The 16,996-nt window shown below is 35.1% G+C and overlaps 1 protein-coding gene across 2 annotated transcripts in view; it reads right to left on the minus strand.

Annotated features, from left to right (window-relative positions):
• Positions 1-16,996, minus strand: part of AIR9 (Outer arm dynein light chain 1 protein) — a 101,333-nt gene that overhangs the window by 44,383 nt on the left and 39,954 nt on the right. The window contains exons 13-17 of one of the 2 annotated variants that reach the window (XM_088211199.1): positions 15,779-15,899; positions 6,319-6,494; positions 1,247-1,382; positions 753-853; positions 620-667 (exon numbers count right to left, since the gene is read on the minus strand). In XM_088211199.1, the coding sequence (XP_088067325.1) occupies positions 620-667; positions 753-853; positions 1,247-1,382; positions 6,319-6,494; positions 15,779-15,899 (582 nt within the window). The remainder of the gene's footprint in view (positions 1-619; positions 668-752; positions 854-1,246; positions 1,383-6,318; positions 6,495-15,778; positions 15,900-16,996) is intronic. The other variant, XM_088211200.1, reaches the window with a different exon arrangement.

A 16,996-nucleotide genomic window follows, 5' to 3' on the forward strand; every position in this document is an offset into this window, starting at 1 on the left:
TGCAGCAAAATCTGCTTGGTGCTTTCCATCCAATCGGGAGGATTTACTGTTGTGAAATATATCTAAAAGGGGTTCTTTCTCTAGCCTTTTCATTATTCTTTTCTCAACCACAACAAAATCAATGGAAGCCGATATGGAAACAAAAACCTCCTCTTCCCCCACCCCCTGCCAAAACTGTGTTGCCTTTTTTGTTTGGGAGACCTCTTTGGCTGTATATCAACAAATAACAATTTCGGAAATAGATGATACATCATTCGCAATCAGTTCTGGCTCCCCCAGCTTTATAACAAACCCCCAGACAATCTTCTTCCATGGTGCCCTCAGTGGAGAAGGCCATGAGACTCGGCTCTCAATCTTATGGGAACTTCATGGATCAATTCAAGTAGAACTGCAACCTTGGATAAGTTATTAAACCACAAGAGAAAGAAAAAAATTCCCCACCACCATCCAGCATGCCATTCTCCAGTCCATATTGAAAGAAAGGAATGGGAGTGTATTCGAGGGTGATGAACCTAATCATGCTACATTTTAAAAACCACTTTTCCAAACTTTATGAATTTGTTACCATAAGAAAGTAATGAAATAAATATTCAGCAAATACTAAATTTGATCAGCATACCATGCTTCACTATATTTGACACCACCGATACAGATTGCCCTTCTAGCCCTACAAAATTATAAAACAAAATATAATTAAATCATAAGAAAAGCACAGAGACTTCTCAAAAGCATGATAAGAAAAATCAACTAACCCTCAAAATTTATGGGTATATATGCAAAAGCCAAGCATCGGCCTACATCTTCTTTGGTCAAAGTGTAATCAGACGTACCAGTTGATGCCAACACATAGTCCCTGCCATGGAAAGTATCTCAAAAACATTAAAAATGCATTCAACCAAACATATGACAAGGAAATTTTAATGAACGGAGAACATTCACTACAAAACATATGTTTTAAGGAAAGTATTTTGAAGTCATAATTAAAAGCAAGTATCACGTGTAGAGCCAACAGAATAGAATTGTAAGCACAATATATATTTAAAAACATGTGTAATATCTATTTTCTTTTAATTTAAAAATATATATTACTACTGACAAGGTACCGACGGAGGGTACATGTGCAAAATTTAGACATAAAATAGATAAAAATCAGAAGACTAGAAGGTTTATGAATTCTCCCTCGATAGAGAGATCAATATGATAACAAGAAAAATACGACTTGGCAACAGATATAAATTATACTAACCCAGTTTCTCTGTTCTCACGTAACCAGTGGAACTTGCTAGGGCCCTCTCTACCTCCAAAGTAATCTCCAATTCCTTTGATAACATTTCCTTCAACAGGATCTCCAATAATTCGGACATTACTGACAGATGGTGGAGCTGCCACCACAAATGATATAAATTGGCATCCTTTTACCACCCTTTATGGGTTTAGAACGGGAAAAAATGTGTGACAACATTCAGGGGAAAAAAAGTTAAATAAACTCTGTTTTGCAAGCTAAATATAAGAAACCAGTAGGGAAACACCATTGGATCGAACGTACACATACATGTATATCTAGACTTCCACTTTTTGTTTAATAGAAAAACAAGTATTATTAGATAGAAAATCACAAATACAGCAACTGAGGACAAGTGGTCCTCCCAGCAGAAGATATAGTATGTTTTTGCATGCAAGTGGTTCTTGTTGCCTTTCTGAATATTACTATACTATTTTTCAAAAACAATGAGGTGCTTAGTACAGTTCAAAATCTCTTGGCTATGACTTCACTATAGTTAATAAAAAAAAATAACATATCAAGCCAGCCATAGCACATGTTATTAGTGTAATGGGCCAATTCCTGCACAAGTCTAAAGAAGTGCACTTACAAGCAGTCTATAGAATACTTCATTATTTGAAGGGTACTCCGGAAAATGAAATTATGTCCACAAAAACAATTGATTACGTCTTAAAGCATTCACTGATACAGACTATGTTGGATCACCCATTGATAGGAGATCCGCATTTGGGTATTGTACCTTTATTAGAGGGAATCTAGTGACTTTAAAAAGTAAAAAACAGAACAAAGGAGTCTAGTCCAGCGCAGAATCTAAGTTAAAGATTATGGTCTAAAGGGGTGTGTGAGCTTCTATAGTTGAAGATGAATCTAGAATACTTAAAGATTCAATGGGATGAACCAACGAGACTCTACTGCAAAATAAATCAGAGATTAGCATCTCTACAATCTATTACAACATAACAGAACCAAGCACATTGAAGTAGACAGTCACTTCAAGAAAGAGAAGTTGGATACTGGACTGATTTGCACTCTATGCATGTTAACCACTTCAAATTGATGATATTTTGACTAAAGGATTATGCAATCCTATATTTCAGATGAGTAATGCCAAAATGAAAATGAATAATATCTATTCATCAGCTTGAAGGGGAATGTTGAACAGTTCAAATTAGTGTTTCATTAAGATAAAAAGTATTATAAGTCCATATTTGTGTAATATTTGTAATTAATATTGATTCCTTTTGTTGTTGCTATTCACTTTTATATGTAAGGTCTTGATATTCAATAAAGTACACAATAATTCATTCTTCTACATTCACAAGAATAGAGGTATCCTTTTGGCAGTGGATGATAAAATGGTGGCAAGGAATGACCTCAGTAAAAAAGACGATACTACTTTTGCTTTAAAAGCTTAAAAAGAGGTTTACTGAAAACTCCTTTGTTTTAATAGATGAAGGGAACAATGTGTATCAAAAAAACACCAATCAGGTGTATCAAAACTTTATAGATCAGTCAAATATCTATCAGAAGACCCTAAATCCTTATAAAAGCCAGTGAAAAACTCTTAAACAAGAAAAAACCACAGCCTGGAACTGTAAATCACTAATGCTACTTAAGGGAAAAACAACAACGACCACAAAATCTCTTCTACTTCGTCCCATCCAATGATCAAAAAGTCCCCTCATTAATGAAAACCCCCAAATAGGAAATTGCAATTGGATGATGCCAATTATAGGGTAAGAGCATCCTTGTTATTACCTTTGACTCACAGAGTAAGAACGAATTTACATATAGAAAATTTGGTAGGTTGTGTCCTTGTCCAAATAACAGCCAAACTAGTTATAATGCTCCCAAATAGGCGCTCTTCCGCCTAGAAACTAAGAGGGACATCTAATATTTGTTTATTAAAACACTTGTGGAAACTAGATTCAAGAATTCAAGTACTTGTGTCAAATACTTCAAGACCTTCAAGGGGGTTTATTCTTTTGGGTAAAAGAAGTGTTGAATATGATATTTTCTTATTTTATTATTTAATTATATAATCTCATGCAATTAAAATTATAGTAGAATAAGAATTTTCCAATTAATATGTTAGAAATTTTATAAATATTTAAAGTGTAACAACTTAAAGGGTGAGAAATAAAATTATTTTTTCTCTTAAAATCAACATAATATTAGAACCAAAGTAAGACTATTTTACGGTTTTAATTTTAGAATTTTTTCCAAAACTCTAAAATAGCACAATATACTGAATTGGTACTCTTTTATCCATATATATTCTCATCACTACCCAAGACATAACTGAACCCGCCAATGTGTTCTATAGTATTTATGATGATTTCCAGCAGTGATTCAATCGCCGGTTAAAAGTTGCAACCACACATCTGCAAGCACCTATAAAAAGGTGCAATTGCACGTTCATAATCGTCGATAAAAAGGTGCAATTGAACATCCGCATGCGTCGGTAAAAAGGTGCAGCCACACATCCACAGTCGTTAGTAAAAATTGCAGCCACACATTCGCGAGCGCTAGTAAAAAATGCAGTTGCACATCCGCAGGTGCTGGTAAAAAGGTACAGTTGTACATCCACAGGTGCCAGTACAAAGGACGCGCCATTCAGTGTTCTCCACGCGCTGGATCACTCAAACCTGCTTTGTCCATTTTGAGCCGAGTACAAGCCGCTTTTGAGCCAACTTCAAGCCTTTTTTGAGCCATTGTTAAGCTGACTTCGAGCCTTTTTTTAGCCGAGTTCAAGCCGTTTTCGAGCCAACTTCGAACCTTTTTTGAGCCAAGATCGAGCCATTTTTTAGCCTTTTTTTAACCAAATCCGAGTCCTTTTTGAACCGTTTTGAGCTGAGTTGGGTTGCTGTCTTATCAGACAAATCTGCTTCCTTTGCGCGCAAGCCATCATGACCAACCTTTTTTGGTCCTTTTTCCTAGCTCCTTTATGCGTGATTGTCTCTCATTTCGCGATCAAGCCTTCTTCGCGCGCGAGTCGCTTTGACCAGCATTTTCTGTTCCTTTTTCTGACTCTTCTGCGTGCACTCACCTCTAGTTTTGTGATCCGGCATAGATCTGCTTCTTTTGCGTGCAAGCTGCTCTGCACAGTCTTTTTCGGTCCTTTTTCGACTCTTCCGCGCGTGTACACCTCGGGTTTGCAACTTAGTCTGCAAGTTGAGCATGTGTTATATTCTGCACCAACTTGAGAGGGGATGTTGAATATGATATTTTCTTATTTTATTATTTAATTACTTTATTATTTTATTAGATAATCTCATGTAATTAGAATTATAATAAAATAAGAATTTTCTAATTAATATGTTACGACTTTTATAAATACCTTAAGTTTAACAACCTAAAAAGTGAGAAATAAAATTATTTTTCTCCTAAAATTAACACAAAAAAATATTATTAAGGAAAATAAAAAAAAAATATAACGATTGACAATAAGATATGCTCCTCAAACCCTCTAGTACAAGAATGGCGAAACAAAAAACCAATGAAAAACCCATCAAGTATCAGTGTATTACCTCTGTTTCAAGAAGGCTCACCAGAGACGCAAGATAAAATGGTTTGTGTCTATGGTGAATAGCACAGTCTAGCAATTCTCACTTTTTGTTTTGCTTACAATAAGGAAAGGAAATTGGTCACTTGGGTGTATACCCTTATTAACACAAAACTGAGAACTTCCCTCCGGGAAGAGCTCTCCTCTCTTTATGGGTTATTTTCCCCATTAGAATGCGAGATTGACTTGAATGTGACTGAAGGCCATGTAGAAAACTCAGGAGGAAACAGCATCACTTCTAGAATTTGATGCTTCAACAATTTCATAGAAGATCTCACTTGCAGGGCATGAAAGTTTCCAAAGTCCAATATGCATGGTCAGTCTCTAAAGGAAGGATCATGCAATGTCGTGTACATCAGTTTCAAGTTTCAAATAAATTTGTTGATTGTTTCCCCATTTCTTAAGGAGGTTTTGCCTAGGCCTAATTGATCTTGCATTGATTTGTACAAGTTTTCGGTTAGACATAATTCCTAACCTTCCTTTTGTCTCTTGTTGACGACCATGCATCCAATTTCTACTCATTCATAAAGCTTAATTACTATAAAGGTCGTAAATTGGTGACTTTGTTCCTTCTACTAGACTCTTTTCAGCAACTCCCAACTCCAACTCTACAACTTGGTCCCTTAGTCCTTGAGGATCCTATACCTATAAATCTCTCTTCAATCCTTCACCCTTAGCCGCAATAATAACACCACTATTTTTCTTCCCAATTTCTAAAAAGTGAAAGAACCTCCTTAGAGCTTTTATTTCAACAACATTCCTTAATAGAACTAATACTAACAACTTGCTTCAAGTTTGATGATCCTTCTTTGCTCTTTCCCTTGATGTATGTGTTTTAACAGTTTGAAGCATAGAAGCCATCCTTTCATTTCTTCTCTTTTGTTTATGATATTTCTAAAGAGTAATCCATGTGCTGGCGGGGGCTATACTTGCTGGTATTTGGGATCTATGGATGGGAAGAAATGCTTGTCTCGAGCAAATCTCCTACTCTGTTATTGATTTCTAGGATAGGATTATGTGTTTACTTGGACACTTCTTTCCACAGTCCAATGGGATTAGGTTACTGTTTTATGTCGTTTCTGTTTTGTTTCTTCACTTTTATTTTTTGTTAAAATGCTTATCCTTTTCTGTTTCTGTGATGGAACATACTTTATGCTCCTTTAGGATGTAACTTCTACTCTATCATCTAATATGCTTATTTTTCTATTAAAAAAGTACATACAAATATGATCTCTTTGAAGCTTTCAATTCTGTTCCTTTTCTCCTATTGGTATATTATTCTTCCCATAGTTCTAATTCTGTTCTACTGACTCCTCAATTTTCCTCACTCTCTTCCTAATTTTCCCCACAAACTTTCTTTACATCAATGACAAGTAAATAAAGAAAAAAAGTTTGAAGTTTGATTTAGTAATATATTCTCAAAAGACATTGGCAGAGCATTAGTGAGAAAGTGCAGAAGCTTTATCCCAACCTGCTTTTACAAAATCGGTATACTTATATTGAGGTTCCCCTTTGGCACCTTCTTCCGTTACTGGTGTGTACATGAAAACCAAACTTGAATCTACATCATCCAAAGTCAACAGGTACTCTTCATCTTCTGCTCCAACAATTACCACTGGACTACCGTTCCACCTTCTCCTTAACCAACTGATAGATGATAAGTAGAACAATAAAAGTTAATGCATATTTTTTCCCAAAAGAAATAAAAAGTTTATGCCATAGTTCTAAAAAGAAAAAAGGAAGAAGAATCGATTTATGCTAAATTTTCTAAATTGATTAGGTATTATATTTCTTTGAAGTCTAAAATTTATTGCATTACTTAGGGATCTATTATTATAATTTTAGTAGTATTAGGATTTTATTTATAGTCTAAATTCTTTTAATCTATTATTAAAATTTTAGTAGTATTAGAATTTTATTTATAGACTAAATTCTTTTAAAGTTATCTTCAAAATAAACCTAGAAATTGTAGAAAATTTATTTGCAAATTCACACTATTTTAAATATCACATATAAATTCCACTAAGAGTTTATGAAATTTAGAATTCATTATTCTAATTCCACATAACTTTCATATAAGCTTAATTTTATAGCTATAGGTAGGAGATTCATCATCTTCTAGTTAAAATAATTGTGGATCTACAAATGAATTTTGCTCAAAGTTGAGATTTATTCCAAAAATAGCTTAGTTTGCTATTAGAATTCGATAATTATATTGTGAGAGGAATCTCTATTTTGAGTACTTAAATAACTTAGTAATCTTACTTTTTGAGATTAAGCATTTAGTTAATATTGTAAAGAAGTATAAATTAAGGTTTCATTAGAGTAAATGGTATATTGGTAATATACCCTGGATTTTTGTAACTTTTGTAATTAATACTATTTCTTTTTGTTATTATTATTCACTTGCATACAAATTCATTCTTCTACATTGTATCAGTCTCATGTTAAAAAAAATTCTAAACTCTTTTACAAATCAATTTGGCCTTCATCATTGAAATTAGAAAACCCTGTGAGGGCAACCTTCTTTGCACCTCCATCAATCACCAAAACAGCTGGCCACCACAAACCAGAAACCAGCCACAAAAACCGGCCTTTGTCGGTTCTAGCAGCCAAGCCACACCTCAGCAGTGCCTCCAGACTTCTTGAACCACATGTCCAAGTCCTCTCTGGCAAGACCCTACCCACTCTTCCCTTGTGCTGCACTGTCCAGCCACCCTGTGCACAGCTACTATCCAGCTAGAAAAAGTCCGCACACCAGCTTGTGCATCACGTTTCCAACTGCCAGTTGCATTTGCTCCCTATCACATGTCTACCTCCAGCTGGATCCAGGCTACACAGCCACCACTCAACCACGCAACAGTCATAAGCCAGTAATTTCTATTTTTTCTCACCGTTGATTGGTCTTAATTGCCTCAAGTTTTTGCAAGATGTCCAAGATTACATCTCAATCCACCGACACAAACTTTCCCATGAGCAACTACAGCAAAAACAACAGTGAATTCAAACTGTCTACCGGTTCAATAATAAAAATAACTTGAGTTGGTGACAACTAATTCAAACCACCCTCAAGAGCAAGCAAAAGCTAAGTCTTCTCCATGGTAGACCACGGCTAGGAGATCCCAATTTTGAGCCATGGATGTGGCTCTGGAACTCAGTAGCACCAAAGATCAGTAAACGAATTATATGTCTGCCTACAGTAAAGGAGATTTGAGATTTGATCCGAGAAACAAATTGTCAGGGAAAATATACAGCTCAAATGTATCACCAGACTGTCAAGACCTGGACAACTAAATAGAGCAATAAGACAGTCAGAGAATATGCGAACCTTCTGAAAGTTTTGTGGCAGGAACTTAATCAGTACTAAAGTATTATTACAAAAAGCAACAAAGATACGACAACCTTTAAAAGATTTGTTGGGAAAGACTGAGCCAACCAATATATAGCAGGACTCGATGAAGAATATGATCAGTTGAGAATCCAGATTCTAGAGAAGGAAAAGACGTCATCTCTGAATAGGTGATATCCCTAATTAGTGCAAAAGAAAGTAGAAGAAGAGCTATGCTTGAATCCCGCATAAATGATAGCTCCACAATGGCAACTAAAAGTACCAAACCATGTCAACTGAGAAAGGAACTAAATCACAGGGAGACCTTGGGTAGCAGCCGGGAGAATAGAGAAAATCTCGTGTACCTTCTGCAATAAATCAAGGTAAACCAGGGAGAAATCTTGAAAGTTTCACTTTATGGAAAGCTGACCGTCTCTAGTAAGGATTTAGGACGCAAGAAGAATCAGGGATAGTAGCACAATAAAGAGACCTGTGATTTTAAAGCAGAGATTGAGTAATTACATGACTGATTTGAGCAATTTGAAAAATCTAAAGTACAGTTCTAATAGCACATTCAGGTATATTTCCTTTTTTCAGAGTTTAAATGCTTAGGTGAAACCTTCTGCATATTATTGATCGTGGACACAAGAGCAATTAACCATATGACAAACACATCCATGTTTTTTAAATATATATACTCCGTGTTCCAGCAATAGAAAAATTTTCACTGCCAATGGTTCATCAACCATAGCAGCAGGAGCATAAAACTCATTCCTCACTTCATTCTTACCGATATACTCCATGTTTCTCTGCTATGCACAAACCCTTTATCAGTAATTACATTATCCCAAAACTTTAATTGCAAAATTATTCGTCTTTTTACAGTAACTTCCAGACTAGATCTCGAGGAGGATGATTGGATGTGCTGAGAATCGAGACAAGTTATACGTCCTAGATAGACCCAAGGTACTACGTACCGCACTCTCCACCAACACAATAGACAAATTATAGCCATATCACCGAAGACCTGAGATGCTTTGCTTTTTAATTCTGATAATGAAAAATTACATTGGGATGTACGTGACCTGACAAAACACTAACGTGTAATTTCTTCCCCTACTAATAAAGGAAGTAGCTTCCCTTTCACCTTGATTCATAGTGACATTTGGGTCCCTCAAATATTCCAAATATTTCTACGGCTCAATGATTTACTCCTTCATTGATTATTGTACTCGAATGACTTGGCTTTTTTATTGAAGTCAAAAGATGAAGTCAGCCATATTCTTCCAAAATTTTACACTATGACTCATATACAACATAGAGTTAAAATTAAATGCTTGTGAACTAATATTATCCGAAATTACTTTGACCAGAAATTATCATCCCTCTTTTAAAAAGAATGAATTATTTATGAGTCTTCTGTGTCTATACTCCACAATAAAATGGAATAACATAATGAAAAAACAGCAACTTGTTTACCATTATTCGAGTCTTTTTATTCAAAACCATGTTACTAAACAATACTGGGGGAAGCTGTATTAACTGCTGCCTACCTAAGAATCCAATTACCATCGCAAGTATCAGTCCTATGGAAGTTTTTGCCTCCTTTTTCCTTGAGGTGCGAATATCCAAAAATCTTGTTGCCCGGGTCTTTAGGCGTGTTGCTTACATTCACATACATCAGTCACAAAGAGGAAAAACTTAATCCTAGAGCCACTCGGTGTGTTTTTGTTACGATACTCATCCACCCAAAAAAGATACAAATGCTAGCGTCTCAGACCAAACAATTCTTAGTATTTGCTGATGTCACATTTGTTGAGAAAAAATATTTTTCGATAAACATTATCTTCAGGGGGAGTCTTCTAATCTAAGAAGATAAGGTGAATCAACCCTCTTTCGACCCCTTTTTTAATCTGCCATTACCTATAAAAAAATACACCCTCTATAACAGTCATTCCAACAAAAAACTAGTACCCGCAAAGTGAAATTAAACTCATCCAGAAGAAAATAAGCTTGAACCTTAGCCCAAAACAAACCCACGGTATTTGAGAAGGAAGAACCTAAAATCTAATCCAAAACAAGTTCAAGAATTTGAGTCGACAACTAGAAATGAGGTAAGCTCTGAGAACCCTATTTATTTTAATATGGACATACCTATTGCACTTAAAAAGGGGATAAGATAATGAATTAAGCATCACCTCTATCCTATCTCAAATTTTACATCCCTTAAAAAATGTTCTCCATCTCACAAAAAATTTCTTATGAGACTAAATACAGTATTTATTCTCAAAATATTATTTGAGACTTTAACCAATAAGGAATGAAAAAAAACTATGAATATTAAAATGCATGTACTGGAAAAGAATCATACATAAGAACTAGCAAACTTGCCAAAGAAAAAAGACTAGTAGGTTGCAAATGGGTATTCACAATTAAATACAGGTTGATGGAATAACAGAGAAATACAAGGGAAGATTGGTAATTAAAGGGTATATCTACGCATAGGTAATTTATTACCAAGACCTATGTGTACCATTTGCAAAGATGAACACGGTACATACCTCACTATTCTTAGTTGTTAACTTCGATCGGCAATTGCACCCATTTGATGTGAAGAATGCATTCAAACAATGAGATTCCTCTCAGGTTCACTAAGGGAGCAAAGCCGAACAAAGTATGCAAATTAAAAAATGTATTATATGGGCTTATATAGTCTTCTTGGACATGGTTTGGTAAATTTGCAACATAAATAGCACCTAAGGGTTTTAGAAAGAATTAGGGAAACAACACCCTATTCATTAAGCACTTAGAGTTAGGGGAAGTCATTGCCCTTCTGATATATAGAGATGACATAATTACTATAGAAAACGATGAAGAGAAAGAAGTATTTCTCAAACAATGTCTTAATGGACAATTTGAGATTAAAGAATTGGCTAAATTAAAATATTTCTTTAAAATAGAAATAGCCTATTCGAAGTCAATAATATTCATTTTCTAACAAAAATGTCTGGAATCTGTTAAAAGTAAAATAGCAAACTCACATGCATGCCAGCAAGCACGCCTACTGATCCTAATCATAAACTAAAGCTAGTTGAAAGAGACTCAAATAAGGTGAGGGAAATGTACCAGAGAATAGTAGAAAAATTGATATACTTGTCACATGCCATGTCAAAGCAAGCATTGCATGTATTGTTAGTGTTGTGAGTCAATTCATGCACAAACCTAAAGCAATGCACCTACAAGTAGCCTACACTAAAGCAAACTATGTTGGATCATCAATTGACAGGACATCTATCTCTGGATATTATATCTTTCCTAGAGGGAATCTAATTACTTAGAGAAGTAACAAATAGAATATAGCAGCTAGGGCAGAATAAGAGTTCACAGCTATGGCCCAATATATGTGTAAACTTCTATGGTTGAAGATAATTTTAGAATATTTGAAGATTCGATGGCTTGGACCTATGAGACTCTATTGTGATAATCAATCAGCGATTTGTAACAATTCAGTAAATGATAGAACTAAACATATTGAAGTAGACAGGCACTTCATCAAAGAGAAGTTGGATAGTGAATTAATTTGTACTCTATACACCAAGCACTTCCTAACTTAACGATGTTTTGACTAGAAGATTAAGTAATCATGTATTTTGACGGTCTTTGTCAAGTATGGAATGGATAATATCTATTCATCAGCCTAAAGGAGAGTATTAAAAAGTATACTTAGAGCTTCATTAGGAGTAAAGAGTACATTAGTAATATTTGTAATCAATATTGTTCCTTTTATTGCTACTATTCACTTGTATATATAGGATCATCATATTGAATTGGAATATACAACAACTCATTCTTCCACAAATACATTATCATGAAAGTTCAATGAATATCTTGGTTTGTGTCATGCAATCAAATCTTAACTGTAATATTTAAGAAAATCTCACCTTAAGTAAGGTATTATGCTTAAGCACTCCTAAGTGTAACTCCTAATTATATTTATGTTTTTATTCCAATTCTTACATAAGGCATCTAAGAGTCCTAAATTTACTCCAACTCACACAATAAGCGCTTGACCAAAGCTTGTCTTACATCATTCAACCTCAAAATTAGCAGTTCCTATACCCAAAAATGTTCTTAACCATACACATGTACAGATCCTACCCATTTGAAACTAAAATATTTTAACAAAAAGTAAAGAAATTATAGAGTCCCTTAGCAACCTCAAAAAAGTGTACTTTCTAAATGGGAATTAAACAAAAATAGCAAATAAGAAATCCAACTGAAGAGAGAACTATCAAAAAACAAAACAAGAAAGTAGAGCTATATCAAAAAAGATAGAATAGAATGACAGATAATGATGTGGTTATTGCATCCCAATTCTTGTAGGCAAAAGTACGGGAAATGTCAAAGACTTTCCCATGTGTGTTGACCCATAAGGAAGCCAAAAAAGCTTCTTTCTTCCATAGTACATACCCCGGAGCAATCGACTATAAAATATGGTAGCTTCTTTCCAACCAAATTGCCTGGAAACTAACAAAAGAAGCTCCTTACCATAAGCACCTTGCTTTCTTCTACACCCCTATGCCATCAATATTGGATTTCATGAAGCATTCCAATTATGGAGGGTTCATCTAGGGTAGGATAAATGTGTCAAACAACTTTACCTATGACTTCCACGCCACTTCACATTGGGGACAACATGTCTCCCCTCCTTTATAACAGACCACAGATATATCTAGAGACCAAGTTCGATTAGGCCTACAAACTTGCAAGAGAATTGTTGGTGTTTGACCAGTTAAGAATTGCAGTACATACTAGCACCTTCATCTTAGAAGGAATCTTGACTTGCCAGAATGCCTTGGTAACAATCAGAATATCTAGTTAAATAGTCTAGAAATGACTTACAATTCTACGTATCCGAAGATTATAGGCTCCAAGACCTGTAATGAGGTTGTTGGGACGGCTAAAGAGTCCTTAATAAGCTCAGCATGGTAAGAAGTTCTCTTGTCTCTCTATCATTCAAACTGTGAAAAATATGGAAGTTCCAATTTACAACAATGGGTGATGCTAAAGAACTGGTTAGTTTGGCTTTATGGCATGAGGATAGGCAAAACAAGTGTGGAAATTGAGTACTTAGGGGTGGTCACCCCTACAATGATTCCCCGAAAACAAAACTTTGGAGTCATCCCCACACGACATCTAGTAAGCGGAATGTAAAGGTGTAACAAGCTAGACATGGCTTTCCATCGGTTTTTGTGTTGCGCGAATCTCTTGGAAATTGCATCCCATACATTCCACAAAACCCCATGAATACTTTTTATCACTTTACGCCACAAGAAACCAAGTTCTTGCTAAAAACACCATAACCAAACAAATAATGACAAATTTCTAGCTTTCGATTCCCGATACCCAAACCTCCAAGAGTTCCAGACTTACGACATCCCTCCCACTTTAGTAAGTGATTTCAACGCTCTTCTCCACTCCCTGGCCATAAAAGCCTATCATCACTCCTGCTAACTACTCAATCACTCCCACTTTACCTTTAACAAAGACATGGTATATTGGGATACTTGATAAACAAGCCTAAATAAGTGTTACTCTTAACCTCCTTTTCAACTCTCAAACTACCTACACACTTCACTTACCATCCCATCTAAAAAAAGTTTGTACAACTCCTAACCCTATACAAACATAACTGATGATCCCACCCATCTAGGAATACCCAAAAGAAAAACAAGAAGACTATTAGTTGCCATCTTAAATCACCCACAATTGTTGGTCCACAAACATCACCTCAATTGTGCCTGCACTCAAAGCCCCACCACAGAAACCAACCAAAAATCACATCATTCATTGCAGGCAAGATAGCAAAACCATTGCATCACCACCACCAAGGCCACATCTCCACACATCACCATCCGATCTCCAACCCCATCATCAAGCAAGTCAACTATCAGAACATCAGCATCCTCTATTTACTCAAGGCCAACAAAAAACCCCCCATGTGAACACAACTTAGTAGTGAACTTATTCAAATCTTTTTTCTCTTTCCCTTTTCCAACCAAGTTTGACGATATGTTTTCATCTAAACCAGTTGATCCACCTCCCAAGGGGTTCCTAAAGTTGTTCAAATCAATTTTCGAATTAGCATATGATGCCTTTCGTTTTCCAACTAGCTTAGTTGGTAAAATGGCAACTAAGGCTAATGATATTGTTGTAAAATGGCCAACATGAATGGAAAATGAAATAGAAAAAATGATAGACTTTGTTAACTCTGTCGTGGAAGACTTTTTTAAAAATAAAAGTATGAAATATATTAATATCTTCGCGCGAAAGGGGCGTCACTCATGTACAAAAGATTTATAGGCCAATTAGTATATCTACTCTATTGTGGAAGAATCTGAAATATGGTTAAGGAACAAGCTGGCAAATTACTCAAAATTTCCACTCATACTAGGCTATGTAAAGACCTTATATATAGATTGGTTTCATTATTATTTTCAAGAGGCTCCCTATTAACAGAATCTATTGATAACTCCTATTGATTAAAGTGTCCACCCATGATTGTGGTTTTGACAACCTTGTGATTGTGTTTATGACCAATCTCCATAGTTATGGATTGGATTTATCTTTTCTTTTACTCTATCTTTCAAAACCATATTTCACCGTGCTACATCATAAAGTCTCCTCAATTGAGAGAATGATGCAAAATGGAGCTATCCTAGATTTTTTAAATAAATTAGGAATTACATTTCTTTTGAAGCTACAATCATTGTACCATTTAGAAGTCTATTGTAATAATTTTTGTAGTACTCAAGATTTTTTTTTTAACTTAAATTTTCTATAAGTCAAGCTTCCTATTAGAATTCCATAGTTAAGGTTGGATTGGGATTCCTATCTAAGCTCTACTTTCGGACATCAAGCTTTGAGTTAATTAACAAGGCAATTTTCTCGATATCATAGTTGTGTGATGCAATCAAATCTCAATCATCTTCTGGTTTTAGGTCTGGCTGTCCAGGAAATCTGGACTATGATTTTTAGCCTCTTGGGGATAAAGTGGGTTATGGCTGGGTCTATTAGGGAGAAATTGTGGGCCTGGGAGGGTTTAAGAAAAAAGAACAAAGTTACTAGTTTAATTCCTTTGACTGTTTGGTGGATTATTTGGAAGAAAAGAAATAGGAGGGCTTTTGAGGGTACTGAAAGTGACATCATAAAAATTAGAGATAAATGGTTCCATTTGTTTTGGGTCTTTATTGTTAGGGCATGAATTGTGTAGGGTGGATGATTTTTGGTATATTATTGACTGCTTGATTAATATGTAAATTCATTTTGTACATGGGTTGCACCCCTTTGGTGCACTGTTAATACATTTATTACTTTTTTATTTAAACAAAAAGTGATGCAATCAAATCTCACATGTAATCCTAGGTTTGATCCTAGTTATTCTATTGTTTTCTATTCTGATTATTAGATAAGATATCTAAAAACATTAAATTTATACCAAATTTTAAGAAGGCAAATTAATTCAAATTTATATTACATCTAAGAAAGGCCACATCCATGCAAGTGACAGAAACTTCAAAAAACTAGGATTACGTATTCTCACCTTGCAACACCTTTTCCAGGAGTCCCACCACACCATGCAACCTCCGCATGACCCCTAATATAATTTCCCTCAATCAATTCCCCATGCACCTCAACGTTCACAACCTTTGGAATTCCATTTCCTTCACAAAATAGAAAATAGGGTTCAAAACTAGCTCGAACACATGGAGGAAAGAAAAAAGACAACAATAACAAAAGCTTCACCACATATAGGTTTGCTTATATGCAAAAATATGGACATTTTATGCAAAAATAAAAAGCATGCACTTCACTTTATGAGAACTAGAGGACCGTATAAACACATAATGACATTTTATTTAAGGATGGATAGAACCAGAAACAAATATAAAGAGAAGGTGAAGGGTTCTCGTCAGAGGGGAAAAAGAGACAAGTACAATTTTCCTAGAGGTGAACACCCCACAGTAACTAAACTGGACATTACATAATGCTCTCAATAAGCAAGTTAGGCCAATCAATTCATGGTTCTTTTTTTCTTTACTTCATACCAGTTCAAGTTCAAATTTTCTCTTTTATCCAAAATAAATCAGAAGAAAAGAGTTCAAACATATCTTTAGGTGTGCACGAGTATGACTTTCAATATTTGTCCTAACAACCAAGAAACAACTAATGTCATTACCTTCACATCTTGAGCGTATGAATTTCAATATTTGTCCTAACAACCAAGAAACAACTAATGTCATTACCTTCACATCCTTGAGCCTTTTTTTTTTCTTTTTTCCCAAACCTTAATAAGCGAGTTTGGACCTCATTTCATCGAATATTTAAACCTATGAATCTTTTTCTTTTACCTACATCACTGACAGTTCTACTAGCAAAAATGTGAGTCCACCAATGCTTTCTTTAAGGTCAACAGAAGATTAACAGTTCTTGTACCATGAGGTTTTTGTTTGGCCTGTTCTTGACATGCTCAACACAAAAGATTTGCTTCAAGCATGCAGTCCAAACTTGCTCTTTCCCAGAGCAAGTTTTTTTTTCCTTCTAAAGAAGAAACAATTATATAAACAGGGACCAAGGAAGTAACTCCCTAGTCTTCATCACCACTAATAGGGTTCCCTCTAAAAAAGAAACAAAAACAATAGGTCCCTGATTATATAAAAGAGGGAAATAACATCGTGGAAAGCTCATCGTTCCTCTCTTTCCATATAATGCACAAGTTAGCTAAGGAGATGAGAGAATAAGCTCCTTTCTTCTCTTATCA

The sequence above is a fragment of the Carica papaya genome, chromosome 9 (assembly GCF_054855325.1).
Source record: "Carica papaya isolate Zhongbai chromosome 9, ASM5485532v1, whole genome shotgun sequence".
NCBI lineage: Eukaryota > Viridiplantae > Streptophyta > Magnoliopsida > Brassicales > Caricaceae > Carica > Carica papaya.